Below are 20,444 nucleotides of genomic sequence, written 5' to 3' on the forward strand. Positions count from 1 at the left end.
TGGCAACGTCTGCATTAAGCTGGTGAGCATATGGTGTACAAACAGTGCCAAACTTGCAGAAAACACAGAATAAAAAAATAAAAGAAAAATCCCATGTTGAATCGAAGCCATCAATCTCGCTCGCTGCATTGTCATGTTTCAGGACTGCCGTCCCCAATCGCAACTCCGATGCAGCAGAGACACCGTGTAATGCAACTTGCCCTTTAAAATGCCCTTTTTAATCCTCAAACTCACTGAAATCAGAAATGGCAGCTCAGGCCCATGCAGTTTGATGCGACCTTACAAAGGAACGCTTCAATAATGTTTTGCATCCATTCTTTATTAGAAATACATTCTTGCCCGTGCGTGCATGTGTGAGTGTGTTTTTCCGTGTAATTTGTAGTAGCAGAGGAGTGCTTCTAATGTGGAGAAATGGGAGGGCGTTTGTTTTCCATTGAGACATTATTATTAACCACTATATTAGCCATAAACAAAACTACTTTTAGCCACAAATGAGCACTATTACTAAGAATATATGCCGTGATTTCTTATTTATCTTGTACATTAGGCCGTGATGGTTATAATAGTCCACTCTTTGTAACCCTTATGATAAAAGCATGATTAAGTACACTATAAGCATGCTTTAGTGTACCTTAAGTGTATGTATTAGCATTCCTGAAGTGTACTTATCTCCCCATATGGCTTAAGCCTTAAATAATTTATCTTCAGTTTCTTTTAATCCATTTCTTATAATGATCAAGTGTGTTGTTTTACAGGTTGGGAGCTGGAGTTCTTACTGAAAAACTGTCTCATCGTACAGTCATAATTTCTTTATTCTGTTATTCTATAGAATCAAGTTTCATTACAGCCCAGTTTTTGATCCTCCTTGATTATCATCATTCATTAATATCTTCCATATTGCTTTGTTACAGATTTAAATTTGGTTTTAAGCATGTCTGTTTCATGGATTTGCAAAACAGACCAGCAGCGTTACAAAAGTCCAAAGCTGATGTGCCTGTTGGTTGTGTCTCTGTCAGGAGTGACCTGTGACCAGGAGGCGACATGTCCGGCCCAGGAGCTGAGGACGATATTCCTCTGGGAGAGAGGAAGACCGTCACAGACTTCTGTTATTTGCTAGACAAATCCAAGCAGCTATTCAATGGGCTGAGGTGAGTACCTTCTCTTTATTTCTGTACGTCTTTCAATACCGGCCATCTTTTGCGCTGTATATTGTTACACTTCTCACATCTAGCAATACTTTTCACAAGCTCGGTTTGCAGTCTGGTGTGTACACAAGGGAATCCAGACGCAAGTTTCGTTTGAATCAATAGGGCTGACTTTTCAATTGTAAAATATAGATATGAAATCCTGAGGTTAGATTTTTTTTTTTTTTTTTTCCATATGCATGTGAAATTTTTAATGAGGCAAAATTACGTATTCAAAATTGTAGAGGTATAGGGAATGTAAAAAAAACAAAAACAAATCAAGAACTAAAGTTTAATCAGTGTTAAAACAAACCTCTAAACATGATAAGAAATGAAGATATCTTAGGTTTCACCATTGAGTAGCTGTTTAAAATTAATTAGTAAGTGAGAATGTCAGATGTATGTAAACAGACACCCAAACTGCAGTACACAATCTCTGCCAGTAACACATTTCACACTGTAGCAAGAAGTATTTGCACCAGGAGATTTTCCCGTCACATTAAGGATTCCTGGCTGTCACAGGATGAGTTTGCACGGCCTGCAACTCCTTCATTAATATGCAGCAGCACAGTTGTTCAACACTTCATAGCAGAAAAAAATTAAACTCTCTCGCAGCTCTAACATAAGTCAAAAGCAGCAAATATTTCAGGTTATTCTGTGAGGCTTAGGGTATCCCCCATACCTGATTTAAAAGTAACGAATAAAAGCGGTCACGATACAGTTAAAGCGTATACAGCCCTGTTGTATAACAGGGACACGCGAGCTATATGGACTGTATGCGAGGGCTGTATACAGACCTTTCCAGCTGTCACAGCTTCAGGTTGTGCTAATATGATTTCACACTCCGTAGCACATTCCTGCGATGCTGTGCGATGTAGACGTCACTGCGTAGCAAAGCTTACAATGTCACAATGTGTCCTCGGATCCGGACTGTGGGTGTACTATAACCTAAATATTACTTCTCCTCAGTCCCTTGATAAGCAAAGTAGAATGCTCCAGCCAAACCTCTGCATGCTTGTCTGTCTCTGATTTTGTCTTGTATCGGAATGAATGCAAGAAAAATCTCAATCTGTTGGGTTCCCTTTGCTAAACCCGCACCCCCACCACCAGTGCCTAGAGGGGTCCCACAAACCCCTGATTTCACTAACTGAAGTACAGAATTTCATCAGTCAGAGCTGCGGAGTATATCAATCAGTCCTTCACCATCCCTTTGTGCCTGATGGGCTGCATTAGACTTAATCAGCCATTTTTAGTGGTGTCCTGTTTATAGTGCTATGTCAGTTGCTGCAGGCTGCATATTCTTGTTCTTCCCCTAGCTCTATTTTGAATTGGAGCTACATTATGGTTTTCTTTGTGCAGGGATTTCTGTTTCAGATCTCCTGCTATGAAGAAATACCACCCCCCCCCCCCCCATTTTAGTCTTCAATCCTTTACCCCTCTTGGAGTTCTAGTTAGCTAGACATTTGTGGAAAACTAAAAGCAATGTGCCTGATCTCAAAATGACTAACATGATCAATGTGTTCTCAATTCGTTAGCTGCCCCACTCCCTTTCCATCTGTTTCCCAATGCCAGGCTTGCTCTGCCGTGCACGATGGCGGCTTGATCGAATGCATGGTTAGGAAGTACTTAAGAGTAAACGCAAAAGTTAATTGGGTAGATGCGAAGAAAGCATATTTCCATACTTTCGTTGAACTGGGTTTGAGTCTGTGGTGATAATCCTATAGACTTGTAATAACTGTACATGCCACTTGTATAGTAGGTGATGAAAGCCTACAGTACATTGTGTGGCTAAGACCCTCAACAAAAACATGTAATAAAACAAATCAAGAAACACATGTTGCCCAGCTGATCCTGTCATTGATGCATCTTAAGAGTAGAGCCATGACAGGAGCCACACCAAACCAGAGTGGTTTTCTGTCACAGCAGTGAGTTTCTTTGGGAGGCTCTGCCGTAACAGGGTGGAAAGAAAACTTCCATCACCACCGCATAGATCACTGAGAATTTATCATAATCCGCTGGAGATCAATGACATTAGTAGGATCTAGAAATACACTTTCTAGGGTTCAGGGTTTTAGTTTTAGGATGAGCTAATATTAAAATAATTTTTTTTTTATTTTTTTTTATAAGAATACATTATAATTAATATTTGTGGTTATAATTAGAAGTTGACCTACTTCATGTATGATCTATCCTATGAAACTAGTAGTCATTGAAAGTGAAAGAAGTGTGGTCAGCTATTTCTGGCAGTCTTCCCTTACTGTCACATCCTGTTGTGGCCTTTCTGATTGATTCATTGTTTCGCTCCAGGGAATGATGGACCAAAAAAAAAGTTTACAAGAGAATAAATTATGTAGAATAACATGCATATTTTTTAGCACATTTTCTATCAAATTTTTATTTTGCTTCTGCTCGCTTTAAAAAGCAATTAACACTAATGTGACCCAGAATCTACTTTGTATTTTATAAGCAGTATTTATATACTGACAAAAATTAAAACCTTATATAAAGAATTTGAAACACGGATGATGGTTATATTCATCAAATGTTAAAATTGGGGGAACAAATGTAAATAAAAAAATATATACTAATGACTACTATTCCTGCTACTAAATTAAATTAATATAATATATGGTTATTGAATTGCAATGAAATAATGAGTTTCTATCATCACAAAATATGTTTAAATTGTAAGATTGAAACAAGAGAACAGTAAATAATTAGCTGTACTGATTACCAGATTTATGTACAGTATCTCAGTGTTTCTCATTGTTTCCCTGCTATGATCCATCATTTCAGTCAAGTCATATTATGCAATATAACATGCCTATGCTTATTAATGCATATTAAGCCTCTGATGACATGATCGTGCAATTGTATTACTACCTGTATTACTACGAGCCCTGGCTGCAAGAGGCGGCACAAACACAATCTCACGCACTGTGGTCCTGCGGGGTGCAGGCTACACACTACGGCAAATTAGGTGCTGGATTACAGTCTTTATGGAAGCCTTAGTTATTGGTGGCCCATGATCATTTCAGGAGTTCGGACAATCCCAATAGATATATGTAGGAGAAGGGAAATGGAGTCTATTGCGGCCTAGACTCGCTTGACTAAGGGAAAATTAACCCGGCCACGGGGTCAAGGCCATTGGTACCCCCCCACCAGGTCTCCAACTTCAGCTCCATATGAATGTGGAACAATAAAATCACACAAAATTCATACTGCATAACCAGAGAACACAACAATGTCTGCAGCAGCCGAGGAAAATGAAAGCCTGAATTACAAAATGAGAGAACGCTGTTTTAGGCCGTCATGTTCTGATTGTTTGTAGAAAGCATTCAGTCCAGACAGAGGAGAAGAAATACATATAATAAAATATAACCAAAGCACAAACTACAGATATTGATTCCATATAAGACAGATTCCCCAAATGTGTTATTGAGGGGGCTGTTTAGACACAATAAACAGAGCCTGCAGGAAGCTGGATTTGGCAGATCCTGTATTAACACCTGGCATCTCTCTGTCTGACTGCTACAATAGATTAGGAGCTCATCGGGGGCGTTTTCTAACAGATCTGTTCTTTGTGCAGCCCTGCGGTGGCGTGTGCGTGGAGCGTGTCTTTGCGTCTACGTGTGTGCAGGGACGGCGAGTGTGTAGCCAGCTGAGCAGCGCCTTGTCTGCGTGAGTGGGCACATCGAATCAAGACTACTCACTGCACACGTGAGAGCCCCAGTAGTGGTTTCTGTAGGAAATGACATGATCGCTGAGAGAGCTGCTTCTCGGATGTAGGCTTTTTTCCTCTGTTAGTTCACTCTCTACGAGCGGGCTGTTCATCACATATGGTGCGTTTAGTATCAGTAGTGTGACTGAGAACATCTGGGAACATGTCTGTTTAGCACTGGCAACAGGTTTCGTTGGTAAAAATGGTAGAAAATCCAATTGATGGTGTAAGCTGCAAAGATCTTTGTCTTTTATGTCTTTATTACAATACAGTCTGAATGAATTCTGTACCTAAAGGTATCAGTCACTTTATAGTTGTCCAAAACACTTCATGAAACATTAATCAATAACCATATTCTAACCGTAGTCATTTCTCAATGTTATTAGTGTTGGTGGTAATGCCTTCCAACAATCAGTTAGGACATTCCTTTAAAAAAATAGATTCAGAAATGAATAAATGAGTAAATAAACTAATCATACATCTCCATTACTGCGCTGTTCTTTTTTGGAAAACAGTGAATTTCATTTTCTAAACTGAAACCACATAAAATGCCTAACTAGTGTGACATACGATATTTCTGAATAACAGACAAAAATAATTCCTTAAAATCCACAACATGTTTTCCGTAAATCTTCATCTGTTCTGAGTTCTGAAAATTTGGCATGTTTGCTTCCTGCGCAATCAAAATATCCAAGGCATTCAGAGTTCACAATAAAATACCACATGGACACATCAAAACCCTAATGAAACAGACCCTAGACATTTATGATGGATTTTGAGCTAAATTAATTAAGCAAATATTTGGGAATTTGGAAAGTTTAACCCAAAACTGCTGTTACACAAAACCATTTGACTCCTGGCATAATTCTTTAAAACAAATCCCTTTTGAATTCATCTGTAAAAGCAAATAAAAATAACATCCCTATACAGTATTTCCAGCATAATTTATTGTTTATTGATGAATCTCTCAAATAATACTAGAGGTTATTTACCATCCATAACACTTGCTAGCTACAGTATCCACCATATTGTTTGTACTGAGATGTATACATGTCACTAACTAACCTTAAACTATAATAATGATTCCAATTAATCATTTTAAGACACAAAGACATAATCAGGAAAACAGATTTAGAAGGAACTGAGACCTTGGATTTGTGGGAGTCTTCAGGCATTTTTCAAACATGGCACTAATATCTACTAATGACCTGCTTGAGCAGTAGGTACAGATTAGCAAAGTCACATTGTCTAGTCACAGTTTATCAATTAGCATATCATTGTTCATAATTTACACCGCAAGATGCTGCCAGTGTGGGCATGATAGTAACAGCACAGTCTGCCTCTGAAACTCACTGTTAAAAAAAAGACATAATGTGTGGTTGTAAATTAATCTTGTCATGTCACAGTGAATTTTTTTTCCCTCAGATTAAATCATCCATCCATCACTTTTTTGGTTATTATTAAAAAAAATTAAATTGTGCAATTTAGGGACAGGTATTTCTGCTGCCTCTCATATAAGCGTCTCCTATTTAAGTCGCATTCCAGCTCTCCAGAATCTGCTCCCCGTCTGATTTCTTTCTCTGCAGTGGAGCTTTTGGTGAATTATGATGGGTCACCTGGCGTTACACATCATTAGGTCCATGGATATAAATAGGAGTGCCAGTGGTGAGCATCATTCACTCCACAAGACGGGGGGGGAGATCGACAAATCTACGTGGCTTGAGCCTCTGAGTCCATCCAGAGAGTCACCCTGTTGCACCCGGACTGGAAAACAACACGAGAAAATGGTCACAAGCCAGGAGAAACACACAATTAGGAATTGGAGGAAAGATTGGAGACATTGCAATCGATCCCATAATACATCTCTTCATCACATCCTCTTAAAGCATTAGCAGGCCACTATAAAAGGTATCCTTCTAGTGATGGCAATTCTCCATTTAGCCCTTTATGCATGTAACCCAATTTCTTGCGTGGATCTTTGACTAGCCATTTCCAGTCTTGGTTTAGGAATTGTCTCTGTCGTTCTGTATGTGATCACAACACACAATTGTGCGTGTCTCCGGAGCTGACCGTACTGTTGGAGACCCTCACCATCGCACTGTCTACAATGAGAAAATACTTTTAGACTTGAGCATGTTGGAGGAATTGTTCACATGTTGGAAAGCTTGATTACATTTGAGTTGATTATCAAGAAAATCACTTTGGTGAAAAAAACACCTCAACCCTGCAGTATTTACTCATTAATTTTCTTCAGAGAGGCTGTCAATAAAAAAAAAAAAGCAAGTGTGTGCAGTCAATAATCTTTCCCTGGCTAGTGCTACAACAACAACAGTGCAGGATTACATTTTTACACTGCTGCACAGAGCTGTATCCGAGTCCGGCTGTAAATGATTACTGCAGCTATGGCACAATCTTTTTTTTTTTATTGGAGAAAGATTATATTATTTGGCGGCGGGGGGATCACTCGTACTGAATTTTAAATAGACTTCCCCGGTAATCTGGTTTTCAGTTTGGACACAGTGGAGTTTGCTTTATTTCCTTCCCGTCAATCCCTTCTTCTCCTCGTCCTGCCCATATAGGAGTATTGCATTACCAGATTAGGAGTGATAGTGTGAGACTGCTTATCCCTAACTTCATTTTAGCAGCGAAACCTCAGCCTGGGTTTGGGTAACAATCAGATGGGAGGTACAAGGGAGGTTGGGCTCAGTGGCCGTGCTGATGTTGGGCGAACAGAGTGGTGCCGTTTCAGTCCATTAGGTTAAAGCACTTCAAGGGGAGAGTGGAAAACACATAGAGCTTCAGTCTCTCCACTCTCATGCAGAGATGAAATCGAGGGCTGGGACTTTTAAAAGAAGCAGAGAAAACATCTGAAATCAATTCTGAACCGTCTGCATTTGAGCCTTTGCTTAGAACAGGGCAGTCTGATCCCAGCCGGTGAATAACTATCAAAGATAAAGGCTACATTAAGGTAAATTAGGCTGAACTCCAAGTGGCATGGATAATAACTATATTAAGGTCAGTCAATGGCTCGACCTGCAATTATGGTGTTATGGTGGCTTTACTCTTTAACACGCACACTGTTACAAGCAAACGGGCAATGGAGGAAGCTTGATTTATGTGCCTCTGGTTTATGACGATGAAATTGTCAAAATAAAGGGGTTCGTCTGAGCCCTGAGTTTCAGGGGGTGCACTTTTCTGTTTTAGGTGACATTCTTGGGTTCCAGAAGTGAAATGTTGAGTTGCACAATACCAAAAAGGGTAGGCACACCGTGGGGTAAACAAGATTTGCACGTTTAATACGACAGAATAATAAATAAACAAGGCCTAAATTAAGAAGCTAGTATCGCTGGAGCAGTTTCTGACGAGCTCGTCCTAGCTTTGAGTATAAAAATAGACGTCTATTTTAAACTGACATTCCCTCTCCATTCTCTCTCAGGCCCTCACGGTTCATGAAATATTTAAGAAGTAAAACTGCAGCCGCACATTTCTGACCGTTTCATTCCTGCCTCCCGCCCAACTTTTTTTTGCCTTTTCTTTTTTTGGCACTCTCCTAGGCTCTGTAAGGGAAATGATGCTTCAAACCACTTAGTAAAATCAAGAACAAAATGGGTTTCTTGCTCCTTAAAAAAAAAAAAAAAGCACTAATGGAAACCAGAAGGCCGGGTGTTGGGCTGAATACAGAGGGTCCATCCTTCACTCGTTTCCTTGCGCAGGAATGGGAGTCCGACCAGCGGCCAACTGTGGCTCAGTCATGTGCGGAGGAGGAAAAAGCTGAGGGGAAGGCTAGCTGACACCCACCTTCATTTATTTATTCATTAATAATCATCACATTTCTGCGGTTGCTTTTTCAGTAGATCGAAAGCTTTCACATTTCCTCCAGGTTTGGGGGGAGGGGGGTAATTTTGGGTTTATTGTGTTTTGTTTCTTCCTTAGGATTGAGAGAACCCTAATGCACAGATGACATCTCAGATTATCCTGGATTGCCCTGGAGATGACAAATACTCTGCTGTCTTGCTAAATTAGAAATTGGAATTTGAAGATGAAATTTGTAATTTTAAATAAAGAATAAAATGAGAAACTGCAAATGACAAATACTGTTCAATTCCTGTGATCTAGGGATCTGGTTCAAGAAAACAATTTCCGTAATCAAGCAAAGGGGATGATTTATCCAGTGCTGGGGTTATCGGCCATTGTGAAGATCGCTGGTGGGATACGTCCAGCAGACAACGGGAGTGTGGTCTCAGTGAGCTGTGCAGCTGTTCCTTTCATAACCCTCATAAGACTCTACTATAGTGCAGTGTTCTCCAAACTGTGGATCTCGAAGGCTTACTGAGGAGATCTTGAAACATTAAAAACGAACCACAGAAAACTGTAAATCTTATATATTTAATATATGCTTTGATCCGTGGAGCTAATACGATGGAGAGCTCTGAGAACTGAGCAGAGGCTTGCCGAGAAGTCAATTAAGGATGTTTGAATGCAGCAGTCATTTATGGCATGATGTAAATGAATATTGTCACTATTCAAACCAAGTGAGGAGTCGCCGTCAAAAGCATTAAACAAGAAAATGTTCTCTTATATATTTGGTATATCATTCTCCACCCATTCCATAGTTTACTTTCATTGTTCTTATTTATTTCATTATTTTACACACACTTGGCTCTGCCAAAAAAGTAAAACTACGACTAAGAATTTATGTTAAAAGACAAACTTTGGGAAAAAAAAAAAAAAAAAAAGAAGAAGGTAAGCTTGAATCGCGTGTAACCCTGAGAGTGCCGATGTCACGCACTATGAATGCACTACGCGTCAGGACTGTGGCTGTCTCGCACAAATGACAGCACTCACTATAGCGCAGCAAATTTCTTAAACCCAGGCTCGGCAGTCAGTGTTCTTCATTAAACCACCAAATCCACGGCAGCATCAATGGCTTCATTTCATGTCAGCAATCTGAAAGCTAAATGAAAGGAGCCATTTGAAGAGCAGGAGCTGTATAAAGAAGCTTTTCTTGTCGCGCTGTTTGACAGTTTCAGAAACTAATTTGAAATAATGTCTGCTATCTGCTATTGCTGCATGAGTCACGCTCTCAGCAAGCACACGCCAAACTTCAGCGAACAGAGTGACGTGCGATGCCAAGCCTCTCACTGATGGGAAGCTTCAGGTATGTATGAGCAGCAGGAGCATTTATCGATGCACTGCTAGATGTAGGCCTCCGCAAGATGTTTCCACATGTTCCAATGTACAGCATCTCTTTTCCAGTTCATGCCACCAGAGCTTCTTATTTAATTTTCACTTATTTTATGTGGTTGTCTTTTAGGTCTTTTTTCATAACTTGGGATCCATTTTATAGCTTCCTTTGTCCGTCTTTGATCTGTTCTTCTTGCAATGTGTCCAGGCCATTGCCATTTGAACATTTTCACTCTTTCAATCATGTCACATACTTTTGTTCGTTCTCGGATCCATTTATTTGTAACCCCCTTTTGGAAAACTATGGCAATGCAATGTACCTTCAAGGTACTTGGAAGCCAGGAAACTGCCAAATGACGAACGGCGGCTGCAAAAAGAAAACTAAAATGGTCCAGAGCATATGAAAGCATAGAAGTGAAGGGATCTTGGTTCCAAAAGAAAAATCTAGTCATTAGTCTGTCTGCACTAGAGCTCAATGTGTGCAGAGCATCTGTTTGCTGCCCCGCAGGACACGCTGCTGCCCAGAATGATAACACGGCGGTGCTTTATCACGGGGGGAATCTGTGAACAAGCCGGCCCCGCCTGCTGTGGAGAAGGAACTGGTCCGACGGCACAGACGCATGGCCGGTTGGATCACACACAGTTAACCTTTTAAATCAAAGGCAGGGCCGCTAGACGTGGAGCTATTGCCTTTGGCTCCCCAGAAAACCGCAAGCAAAGGACGAGCTTTTTGCCAACTAGCGAGGGACTTTCATTTGTGTCTTTATGGCGATGGAGGTCAGTGTTTGTCAACATAACAACGGAATCACGAAGACATGAGGTGCACCAGCTACATCGATCATAGAGAGATAAATAAATAATCTCTATGATGTTTCGATGGCTTCCTTCACCGCAGGGAGATGCTTGGACTGCACGAGGCCCGATAAGATTTATCCTTCACCTAGACGCCCTTGCCGCCTATAAAATGCAAGGTCATTTGGGAGATGGGGAAATCATCAGGCAGGATTTAATTTAATTCCACAGACCATTAATTTCTCATCTTCTCTGACAGGATTAATACCCACAAGATATATACAGTGACAGACAAAAAAAAGAATGAAGCAATAAATTAGAGGAAGGGAAGAAAAAAAAAATCAGACCAGTTGTATCTCAGTTAGTAAAGCTGATTTATTCTGTTCTGTTTTTTTTCTTTCTTTTTTTCTTCATTTTATTATGCAGTTAAATGTCAAGAGACAGAGCTGGTGGCTTTATTGCAGCACATACTGAGGTGCAGTTTTTTTCGGAGGGTTAGTTTGTTTAACTCCAGTCTGCTTTAGATTTTTTGTCGCTTTTTGCACTTTTTGTTTTTAAATTATATGTTTGAAAAAGCATCTTAGTAATCACATTTTGGGGGAATATGAGGTCTGTATTTATTCACAAGATTTTTACATACTGTAATAAAATATTTGTGTGTATACAGAGTAAGTAAGTAAGTAAATACTAGATTCCTCAGTTTCTGAAGAAAACACCTGCTTATATGTAACCAAAGACAGAAGTGACAAACTTGGAGATGTCTTCATCCAGCAATAAATCAGACTTAAGATGATATTACAATTTGTTTGTGTGTGTGTTGCAGATTTGCAGATTTGCCTGTTTTTCTCACAACTGCTCCTATTCAGAATAATGAGATTGTAAGTCCACCCTTCATGGATCAGGCTAGTCAATTTCTTCTTCAGCTCAACTCAGATTAGTATCATTAGCTAGGTTCCTGCAGACACACCGGGTTAAGCACAGAGGGTGCTGTTGAGCAGACAGATAAATACCCACTCCAGTCTGAGTAATTCCCATCTTGGGTAATTCCCATTTTGCAGTGGCAAGCTGTGGTGAATCTTATAATGTTATTCACAAGCAAAGAAAACTAAGTTCACAACTCTATATAACCTGGGAAAATCATCAAATCATATCGTATATGGCTTTCAGTAGACCGTTAAGTTATTCTCACTTTTAAATATGGAGTTATAACAAAATAAAACTAAAAAGGCAATCTGTGTTGTTCTTAAATTGGAAATTAAAGTGGAAATGGGTAAAATGTAAGCCCTAATGCTTTTGAACTGAACACAGTGACGTCTGAGCAAGGATTCTTTTTGTTGTTATTGTTGTTGCTTTTTTTAGTTTTTTTTGCTTCCCATATTTATTTCATTGAAACCTGACAGCTTGTGCGTAAGCCACGGATCAGGCGTTGGCAGAGAGCTGGAAGGGATGGAGGATGACAGCTTTAATTTCAGAAAGTACTGCACGGCAGCTCGGATGATAGAAACGTTGGGAGCAGAGTGCCCGCGCTTGTGTCGTGTGTCAAATGTTGTCAAATGCCGTGTTCGGTGCCAGTCCTAACCGGTTCCCTGTGTCGCGTGCTGTACCTTGGATCCTGGGTGCTTGTCGTGAGTGTTTATATAAAGACCTGGGCTATCTCGCTGTGTGATCAGATGATTGCACTGGGGAAGCGCAGCCTGGCTTGGCCTCAGGTGCTCCTCTCAGTGGCATGCTGGGAATGTGGCCGCTGGAGTGGTTTTGCTGCGGGTCACAGGCTGCTGTTCAAGCCCCAGATGTGTAGCCATGGCAACACAGCTGATAACAGCCAGGCTCGCAGGGCGGTTTAAACCCCAGCTCCTGCTCCTGAGCGCTGTCTGCGTGTCGGGAAAGCATAACGATCACAGAGGAGCCACGCCGGGGGGTTTTGACATGGTGAAAAGGATGCAGTATTTGCTTATTTTATTTTGTATCATTTATTTATTTTCTTTTTCAATATATTTTCCAGTTATAGCTCTATTTCAAATCCGCCATTATTTTATCCAGCATGCCTTACAACCTAAACACACATTTACGTTCTGAAACAGCACATCTGAGACGGGCGTTGTCGGGTTCGGCCATTAGCAGGAAGGCTGGAGAAGGGAGGCTGTTGTGCTACAATAACTATAAACTCAAGGGCCTTTTAAGGGATGAGGCAGTTATTGCAGCACAACCAGCGTTCTGGAGTGTCTTCTTTGGCTTAATTCTCAGAGATGGTTTTGACAGTTCGATTTTCCCCAGGACTGCTTATTGGTACTGAGCAGTGCTATGTCACTATGAGAAGCAGATTATTAAGACTGCCCAGTAAATGGAGCTGACCTTCCCAGAAATTGTCGAGTCCTCAAGTTTGGCCTGAGCAAGACTTGCTGATGTCCTACAGCAGATTTTCTCTCCTTGTGCTGAACACTCCTGTTTAAAATGAATTCAAAAAAATCGAATTTCCATCAATGAGAGGAAGAAAATAGGGTATAACAGATTTCAGGGTATAAAATGGTTGGAATGCATTTCCTTATTCTGAGATAAGACCATCATGTTAAGGAGAAGCTAATGGTTTTGGATTTCAGATGTGGTTAACATAGATATCTTTCTTTTTCAGGTTTTAAAATATTGAGTGGAATAGAATTTTGTTTTATTTAATTTGGCAGGATGGGTTTCAAATTCACACAGATTGAGCATATGAATAAATATAGACAGCATGTGAGCTTTTTGGTATATAGGACATCTTGTGCAATGCAGCAAGAGCAAAAGCAAATGATGATGATGTAAATGTACAGCCATAATGTCATTGGTAATGCTAGATTATATCAAAGGGGTGACAAAAGAAAAGTGTTCAGCCTTGATGAATGCTGGTGCGGCAGCTTTCGTTTCTAAAATCTCAGATAACACTGGAAGGTGGCGCAAGCCGGTTGTGTCTGGATGTCATTCACTTATTACTTATTACCTTTACTCTATTGAGGTACGATTTCCTTTGTATTTCTGCTCACATGGCAGATGTAGCGCCTCATTTCCGCAAAGAATGGTACTGCTGACATCTTCTCTGCAATTTTGCAGCTTGTCAAGAAAAGCCTAAAGGTGACCTGCTAATAAATCCAGTCCATTCACAAACGTCTTTATCTAGACTTGTGATTTTACTAGGAGAAGTGTGGAGGGATGAGTGCTGACCCAAAAGAATACAAGTGCAAATTCAGCGCCCAAAAGATATCCAAGCGGCTGGCATTGAGAAAGCCAGAAATCTTGCCTCAGTTCTCACTTTGCTAGAGATTTGCAGCAATGTTGTCATTCTCCTCCAGTCAATAGGTCAAAGCCTTTGCTAAGAAACGGTTCTTCTCACTGACACTCTCGCCAAGCTGTCGCCAGGATTGTGTTTCGATCATTTGTGGGGCAGGGCCTGATGGTTTTAAAGCATAAGTAAGATTTTGGGATGATTACTCTCTCTGTGTGCTAGACAGTATTTGCAGAACAGTCCTAAGAGATCACTAACTACGGCCACCTAAAATCCAAATATGATCTCAGTTTTTTTAACTATTCCCTAATGCTTGTGGTGTGTCATTTTTAACAATTTACTGTGTATATTTCAGTACTTGGCTGATCTGATATAATCGGTCAACTGGACATATTTAAAGATTTTTTCAAGGTCTTTTACAGTTTGGGATTTAAATGATGTGCTGCTTCTAGGCAACAGTACCTTTAAAACTGTTCGAGGCCTGTTGGGGGGAGTTCAATTTATCCAGCTGACGAAACAACTAGGCCAGTTAAGTAATTGAGAGTTCAGATGGATCAAAATCGGCGAGATGCTGCTGCTTCATGGGAACTGAGGCTGTCTGCACTTTCTAATGCGTAAGATCCCGTGTGAGCCTGCTGTCTGTGTCAACGGAGAAGTGCATGTCTTCTGTTACGCAATGTCCTTCCTGCTCATTTGAGTCCATGTCTATTCTTGTTTTGTTTCTGCTGTTTCTTGTTCTGATTGTTCCAGCAACAAAATAAAAAGGCTTTCAAAATCAGTGCTCGTCTGGCTTGTCTGTTGATCCTGTTCCTGTTTCCTCTGTCTTAGAGATCTGCCTCAGTACGGACACAAGCAGTGGCAGTCGTACTTTGGACGAACCTTCGATGTCTACACTAAACTGTGGAAGTTTCAGCAGCAGCACAGGTACCGTCTCACTACAGTCCTGGTCCTGTCGTTAGTGAGGCCTTATTAATCCTCATCCGTAACTTGCTGTAGATGTTCAAAACCCACAAACTGATTCACAGAATCAAGCTGATTCTGAGCTACTGCACAACAGACGATGCCAGCTAGGTGTGGATATTTATAGTGTAATGTACAAATGGGTGGACAAAGACAACTGGGCAAATATAAAGAGATGTTATTTTTGCTGTGAAAGCTAACTTGTTCGACCATCGATCACCAATCTGAGTTGAACACTTCAAACATTGATCAAAAGATCCTAGTAGGTGGATTGTAAAAAGTACAATCTCTCTTTAATGCTTGGTTTACTATGCTTTGTTTCGAGAGGGATTCAGAAAACTCTGCAGACAATATCTATGCAGTGTTAACAGCAGGTGTCTTTGTTTTTGACAACTGTGAAGACGTCATCCACAGCAAAGCAGAGAGAGATCTATGAGCCTGAAGTCTTTCTGGGGATTTATGAATAAATAATGTGCAGGCAGGCTTCACAGTCTGTGGAATATATTTAGTCCAGCGCGGTGAAGACAGAAGGTCATTTAAAGATTCAGACCGAGCCCTGCTCTCTAAATTTAGAACCGCTCAACAACGCAGCCGCTAAGTACGGGCAAGTGTACAGTTTCAAGTTATAACATAATTACTTGAGCTTAAGCTACTTTGAAACTAAGATAAAGAAATTATAGAACTGCGGCTCTGTGTCTTCGTATTGGAGTGGGCACTTTGCAGACTATCAGTGAAGGCCCACAATCCAGACCATCCAAAGCCCTGCATGCAGTTCAGCAACCAGGAAAACAAGGATGATCCACAGGCATCCCCATTGTCAGACTGAATTGTCAGCCATTTTGGTTATATTAAATCGCAGCTGAATCAGAAAGCATACTGTGCATGATTGGAATAATCCTGGCGTCAGACACTTAGTGAAAATCATTGCACGCACTGGGTAAAAACCAACTGTGCGACTGCAAGGTCTCAGCATCACATTAATTATAGACTGTTGAGCTGGTCCTCACCCAAAGGTAAGACATTTTAGATATTTTCCTTGAGTAAAGCTGAGCCCCCGCCTGAAAGAAACATCTTTGTGAAATGGAGAACATCTGTTTTGTTTTTTTAATGTGTTGTAATGCTGGATCTTTTCCATTTTACGGCACATGTATTTCCATGCACAGTAGTCCAACAGAGGGGCAAAAATGCTCATGTGCACACAGAGGGGAAGAGAAGCTTCTGACGAGCTGGATGCTACACAGCCACTCACGTCAATAGTGTATTGATCCAAGAACATCATCAAATGGATGTGGAAAGGTTCATGCCTCTAGCAAACCACTCTCCGTGGGCATAATGAAATGTCTTCGGTTTTTGGACTTACTCACACTGCATTTCCAGACACGATTGTAACTGCCAGGTATCTGATATCGAAGTCTTCACTTGAGTCTCTCCAGATTCTCAGCAAAGATCTTATTTTTCGATTGCAGTTTGTTTTAATATACATTATTGTCATTTTCTGATACTGACACTTATTTAAAAAAGCCCTTCATTGTAATAATAGAGTTAGTTTAAAATGTATTGTTTGACATGTTCTAGACCTGGATAGTTACTGAACTGTGTTTTGGCTTTCAATTATTGAACAAAGAGGGAGTGGGTGTGTCTCTGACCATTGCAATATAAACAGCAGAATATGAGGGAATGAGAGAGTGTATTGTGTCACTGCAGTTTAATACTAATTTAATTTCCTTCTGAGTAGTATTTTTTAGAAGCTTTTGTTCTGGAACGTTTAGTTAACAAAATAAGAAAACATCAGAAAATGTCTCACAAAACACAACACAATGGAAAAATTATGGAACACAAAAAAAGCCAATTAAACTATTAGGACTTTTCAAGTAGTACCAACTATAATTTCAGTTATCTTGTGTTACATAGCAATGCATATAATACAGTATCATTGTGGGGGTGGCAGTCTGAAATAACTTGGATGACAAGTCAAACAGGCAGACTTTTATTTATTTATTTAGACTATTATTTGAAATGTCCTGGCTGAAAGGGCACAGGAGATGATCTACTTGTTGTTCCTAAACAGACAGGTGCTGGACAACCGATACGGGTTGAAGAGATGGCAGATTGGGGAAGTGGCCTCCAAAATTGGGCAGCTCTACTATCACTACTAGTAAGTCACTGCTTGAAATCCATTCACAGAAAGAGTCCTGTTATTAAAACCACACATCCCAGGAGCTCTGGGAGCATTGAACTGCAGGAGTGTGATGCTAACTCATTTATCACAGTATTGCAGGCAAAAAACAATTTTGAATGACTGACAGTTGGCAGTTCATGGTAGAATTTATATGATTCATGCGATTCCCACTTTGTAACATCTTTACAGACTGAATTAAGAAGTGCTTATGATGACCTTTTCTTATTGACAGTCACGAAAGCAGTAGAATAATGAGATGCTTTTAATTAATTAATTTAATGTTGAATGGATAATCCGAATAAAATACATCGGAACAGAACATTAACATGTTTTTTAAAACTATGCTTTTAAAACTAAGGAACACAGCACGAATTCAATGTATATCCAAACAAGGAGATATTTATATTGGTTTACAACATTTACAAAATAATAATAATAATACTGAGAATTATTTGTGTGTTTTTATGTAGATTTAAAAATGTTTGCAGATGGCACCTAAAATTGGAAATCCATACATTTGTAATTATTTGTCTTAATTGCTGTGTTTTGTGATCGTACAGCCTACGTACATCTGAAACCAGCTACTTGAATGAAGCTTTTTCCTTCTACTCTGCAATACGCCAGAGGTCCTACTACTCCCAAGTCAACAAAGAAGATAGGTAAGGCACTGTGTGTTAGGAGACGTCTGGTTACTGTTGGTACTGCATTGTCATGACTGGTAGGAGAGTCAAACAATCGCATGACATTGGAAGGGAGAGTTCATATGACTTCGAGACATTTCTCTTTGCAACTTACAAGGATGTTGACCGTGTTGGACTTGCATCTATGACCATGTCTGGAACCGTGTGTGGAGAACTCCTTTCAGATTCCTGCCACCTGTTTTACGTCACCTCTGTGTGCGTTTCATAGGCCTGAACTGGTGGTCAAGAAGCTGCGTTACTATGCGCGCTACATCGTGGTCTGCCTGCTGCTCAACAAGATGGATCTGGTGAAAGATCTGGTCAAGGTAGGGTGTCCGCTTGGTTATAATTCTCACATCATTCTCCCCTCAGTTCACAGTCAACTTTAAGCAGCCTGTCAAAGTTGTCAGAACAAACCTATATTGCTCCTACTTCTGTAATCATTATTATCACTCTTGGCTGGATTGGACCCATTAACGTTCCTAATAGATCAAGGCTTTACTTGAGTTTCGTGCATTAAGCGCTCGCTGACACTGGCGGTGATTGTGTGTTGTGCAGGAGTTGTCGGATGAGATCGAAGACTACACTCATCGCTTCAACACGGAGGACCAGCTGGAGTGGAATCTGGTGCTACAAGAGGTAGCGGCCTTTGTTGAGGTGAGCGCCTGTGACGACCCCACCACACTGTCCAATGGAGGAACATCCTAGTAGGTCTTATTGCGGAGCTTCATTCAGTTTCAAATGGGAGAAGCGTACGGTACAACCGTTGTGTTTATTAATTACTGAATCTGCACAGAATCAAGCAGTGCCTTCATTCCTCTGTGAAGTTGTAAAGAATCGGGAGCTCAGCAATGACTCCTTTCGTTTCTGAGGTAGATCCCAGTGTCTCTGTCTGGGCTGCCGGAGCATCAGTGCTGATGTTGGCCTAACAATATGTTTTCAGTTTGGTATCAAACTGTTTATCTGTGTTGTCGTTGCTAGACAGTGAGGCCGGGGGCAGTGGAGCTGTATACTGTAGGCTGACCCTTCGGTTCCTCTTCCTTATATTCTGCTTCACTTCAGCCTGATTCGGCACAAGATTGTCTTCGAGTTCAGGGGAGGGGTGTAATACCATATGGGGATGCATAATGACAAGTGACTGCAAGAGGGGAATAGAATGGGAAAATACAAAAGTGATATTAATTATACACATCGATACATAAGTAAATAAACTGACGAGAATGCCCCCCACACACACACACACACACACACACACACACCATTGTCATTATGTAGTGGTTAAAGAATGAAACGGAGACAATTCCAAGTTGCATTTTGTACCCCGTATCTATGGCAACGTCATGCTTTTGTGTAGAGCGCCCGAGTGCGAGGCTGCGACAGTGATGTACTGCACAGGCACTGAGGGGTTAGTCAATGTGGAGTCTGCAGAACTGTGCGGCACAGATAACTAAGCCTTTTATGTGGGGTGGTTGGGGCGGGGGGGGGGGGGTGGGGAGGAGACATGCCTGATTTGTTAGCAAACCTGATTGTGACGTTTACAGGCATTTCGAATTCAGAATAGTTTTGTTTCGCGTTTGCAGCACTTTATCTGTCGCAGTTCAGCAGACCTAAATGAATGAGTGACCCCGGATCAGGATTAGTTACAGGGTGACTATTGGGGAAAAGCCTGTTTGGAGATTTATTAAAAAATGTCAGTATTCTGTAGGGGAATGGGAAGGAAAATAGAGAGAAATGGAGAAAACGGATCAGAGAGAATAAACCAGTCATGTGAAAAAAATTATAAACGGAATGGAATTTGCTGGAGCTGAAATACAAATGGGCAAAACTGACTGAAACTATTTAAAATCAATGTTGGTTGGAATACCTAAAACGGCTGTAAGTCATCCCTGGGGCAATAAAAGTAACGATGTAACCCATTTTATGCAAAGATCCATTAATAGCAGACTAAGACAATGTGAACACTTTTTTTCCACTGAGTGATGCTTTGTAGCTTTCTGTGTACAACTGGCTTCTTGTGCTAAGCAGTCTGTGTTGGCTGTGTTTGGCAGGCTGACCCAGTGATGGTGCTGAACGACGACAACACTGTGGTCATTACATCCAACAGACTGCAGGAAGGGGGCGTGCCACAACTGGAACAGGGCATGATTGTGGGTCAGCTCACCCTGGCGGACGCCCTCATCATCGGCAACTGCACCAACCAGGTACGTCTCTGCTGCAGTGATTTGCTGTGAGTTTGGTCCGTGCGGAAATTCTGCTGCCCCATTGGGAGCCTGATTCCCTCCACCTACAGGGCACGCTGGCAATACACAGCAGCCTACTGGGGTCTGAAGCCCGGAGCCAGCCAGTCACTGTGCATTCACTCTGTGGAACAGTAAAGGGAATTCATCTTAAGGGATTTCTTCTCTCCCTAAGACATTGAAGGCAGGTTTCCAGCAAGTGTGGGTCCCCAGCCAGGACTGGCTATTAACTGAGGATCAAATCATGGTTC

At 40.9% G+C, this 20,444-nt stretch overlaps 1 protein-coding gene across 1 annotated transcript in view; it reads left to right on the forward strand.

Moving 5' to 3' along the window:
* scai (suppressor of cancer cell invasion) overlaps positions 1 to 20,444 on the forward strand; it is a 51,531-nt gene that overhangs the window by 13,239 nt on the left and 17,848 nt on the right. The window contains exons 3-9 of the mRNA XM_066712885.1: positions 1,017 to 1,148; positions 14,966 to 15,061; positions 17,166 to 17,252; positions 17,837 to 17,935; positions 18,186 to 18,282; positions 18,515 to 18,613; positions 20,005 to 20,157. Of these exons, the coding sequence (XP_066568982.1) occupies positions 1,042 to 1,148; positions 14,966 to 15,061; positions 17,166 to 17,252; positions 17,837 to 17,935; positions 18,186 to 18,282; positions 18,515 to 18,613; positions 20,005 to 20,157 (738 nt within the window). The 5' untranslated portion in view covers positions 1,017 to 1,041. The remainder of the gene's footprint in view (positions 1 to 1,016; positions 1,149 to 14,965; positions 15,062 to 17,165; positions 17,253 to 17,836; positions 17,936 to 18,185; positions 18,283 to 18,514; positions 18,614 to 20,004; positions 20,158 to 20,444) is intronic.

The sequence above is a fragment of the Amia ocellicauda genome, chromosome 9, assembly GCF_036373705.1.
Source record: "Amia ocellicauda isolate fAmiCal2 chromosome 9, fAmiCal2.hap1, whole genome shotgun sequence".
In the NCBI taxonomy this organism is placed as follows: Eukaryota; Metazoa; Chordata; class Actinopteri; order Amiiformes; family Amiidae; genus Amia; species Amia ocellicauda.